Source organism: Sinocyclocheilus grahami, unplaced genomic scaffold, assembly GCF_001515645.1.
Source record: "Sinocyclocheilus grahami isolate Dianchi unplaced genomic scaffold, SAMN03320097.WGS_v1.1 scaffold4953.1, whole genome shotgun sequence".
Classification (NCBI taxonomy): Eukaryota; Metazoa; Chordata; class Actinopteri; order Cypriniformes; family Cyprinidae; genus Sinocyclocheilus; species Sinocyclocheilus grahami.
This window is the reverse complement of record NW_015509777.1, coordinates 1-2,791: the sequence shown is the minus strand read 5'-3', so window position 1 is coordinate 2,791 and position 2,791 is coordinate 1. Positions and strand designations below refer to the sequence as shown.

General features: G+C 41.7%; 1 protein-coding gene across 1 annotated transcript; it reads left to right on the top strand.

The window, feature by feature from the left end:
* Positions 1-7: 7 nt before the first annotated feature.
* LOC107577045 (zinc finger protein ZIC 2-like) lies at positions 8-2,037 on the top strand (the record flags this gene model as incomplete). Its single annotated transcript, XM_016263163.1, has 3 exons — positions 8-680; positions 1,092-1,255; positions 1,351-2,037. Coding segments are annotated over 3 exons (1,026 nt in total), but the record flags the coding sequence as incomplete, so codon positions are not given.
* Between the last annotated feature and the right edge of the window lie 754 nt (positions 2,038-2,791).

Genomic DNA, 2,791 nt, shown 5'->3' with positions numbered 1-2,791 from the left:
TTCCACGTTTAACTCCACCAGGGAGTTTCTCTTGCGCAGCCGAGGTTTTGGGGATTCGACTCCGGGCAGCGGACAACACCCCATCTTCAGCTCCACAGCAGGGCCTCTACATCACTCCCATCCAGAAGGTCAGGGTCACCTACTTTTCCCTGGAATCCACGAGCAGCACGGGTCCCATCACGGCTCTCCAAACATCCTAAACGGACGCCTTGGAATACCCGGTGAGGTTTTCGGGCGAACGGAGCAGTATCACCAAGTGCCCAATGCGCGGGCCGATCCTTACAGCCAGTATGGCCTAAATATGAATATGAACATGACGCACCATCCCGGCGCATTCTTCCGCTACATGCGACAACAGTGCATCAAACAAGAGCTCATTTGTAAATGGATCGATCCGGAGCTTGGTGACCCAAAAAAATGCTGCAGCAAAACTTACAGCACCATGCACGAGCTGGTCACACATATGTCCACGGAGCATGTCGGTGGGCCAGAACAGTGTAACCACGTCTGCTTTTGGGAGGACTGTCCACGGGAGAGCAAGCCATTCAAAGCAAAATACAAGCTGGTGAATCATATCCGAGTGCACACGGGAGAGAAACCCTTCGCGTGCCCCTTCCCGGGATGTGGCAAGGTGTTCGCGCGTTCAGAGAATCTGAAAATACACAAACGGACACACACAGGTGATTATTTATCGATGCTCTTTTAAATACGACCTTTTATTTAATCATGCAGTAGGCCTACTTAAGTTTAAATGGTCATTTCAGTACCAAATCCAGAACTTTGACCTTGCTCTTCAGTTTCTTTCTCCAGTGTTTGTTACACACTGGTGTCTCAGTAGTCAGTGGACAAGTTAGTTTAAGGTTAGAAATCCTATAGTGATTTTATAATTAGAAACGGATGCTTTTGTAAGTGTCAATTGCTCTTAAATTTGAATGCGTAATTTGGTTGCGCATCATCCCCTTTGCAGCATCAAAATCAGCCCACTTGTTTGAGAGAGTAATCGTAATAGTAGCATTCATCGATTCTGCGTGCTAAAGTTCTAACCAGCGTGTAAAACATACATCTAAACAGAAACTATTTTTGTCTTTCAGGAGAAAAACCGTTCCTGTGTGAATTCGACGGCTGCGACAGACGTTTCGCCAACAGCAGTGACCGGAAGAAGCACATGCACGTTCACACGTCTGACAAGCCATATCTGTGCAAACTGTGCGACAAGTCTTACACTCATCCCAGCTCTTTAAGGAAACACATGAAGGTGAGAATTCAATCCAACTGACAGCTATTCTTTGTTCACCAGTCTGTTGGTTCAGTCCGAATGAACTGATTCTAACAGTCTGATGCCTTTTGCAGGTTCACGAGGATCACGTTCCGGTGGTCGACTCCTCTCCTGCTGGAAGCTCCGGGTACGAGTCCTCCACACCCTCCAGTTTGATCTCTCCGTGTTCAGAAGCACACAGCACCATGTCGCCGGACTCTGCCGCGCTCAACAGCAGCGCCCACAGCAGTTTAACGTCCAATTTTAGCGAGTGGTACGTTTAAGGACCTCGCCAAAAACTGCATATAAAAGGAAATATTATTTGTAAATAGTAAATGAGGGTTTATGTTCTCAGCATGTCTAAGATTCAGTGTTGCACTGTGACTGAAGGAAGCCGGAAAAGTATTATGGGATTAAAACGCAGGCTGTTTTCTTATATGAAGAATAAAATGTCCTTTGGTCATTTTCCAAAGGCGAAGGATGGATGCATATTTCTGACTGTATGCATGTTTTGAAGTAAGGTCATGTCAAGTTACGGTGTTTGAACACAATATTTCTGTCATGTAGAATATTAGAGCTATTTACGTGATTGTCTTACCATAAAAGTATTAACGGGGATCCTAAGTGCCGAAGTCAAATGTAGCCTAGTGCGTTAAAATGGACACAGTTCTGTGAATGTATTTTATTGTATTATTTCCATGTATGTTACACATGTCTGGAAATCATCCACTTCGAGTAGCTAATTTTGAGAAAAGCCTCTTGTTCTTAAATTATGGTATAGCTTATTATGTTTGACACAAAATATTTATGATAAACTCCTCGACTAAAATATGTACAGAATTGTTACCTTTAAAATGTTTGTACATTGTTATCCAGTTTTAAGATGTAAATTCTTGCAATAACTATAATGCCAGTCCGTAAAATGAAGGAAAATATATAAAGACAATAAAATGAAACCAAAAGTCTCATTCGTTAATGTACAATTTATAATGATAAGAATTGTAGGCTATATACATAGTTTTTATGTTTTGTAACGTTTTTTCACATCATGTTCGACTACATTCACAAACACAAATGGCCTGAAAGTCCTCATAGAAAAGTAGGCCTATACTCGAGTCCTCAAAAAAGTTTCAGAGAGTAGATAAGCCTTGCTGTATGATTGCCTTCACATTTTCAATCAAATAGAAATTAGGCACACACGGTTATTTTCACCATCCTTTGCAGCACTGGTTCTCTGGGTGTTTACTTTCAGGGAAGTGTGTCAATACAGAACAAAGAAATAATAATAATAATAATAATGTGATGAATAATTGTACCTACTTGATATGTTCGCAAATGGAAACCATTGTAAAACAATACATGCCAAAAAAATAAATCTTTAATAACTACCACCCATTTTGATCAAATATTTTAAATAACCTTGCATGCATAGTCATACTTTAGGGATTCGTGCAGATGCAATAGCACAGTCTTCAAGGTCACGGCGGTTTTTATCAGCAACCTCTCGTCCAACTTTCAGTTGTTGTTCCCCCCCCC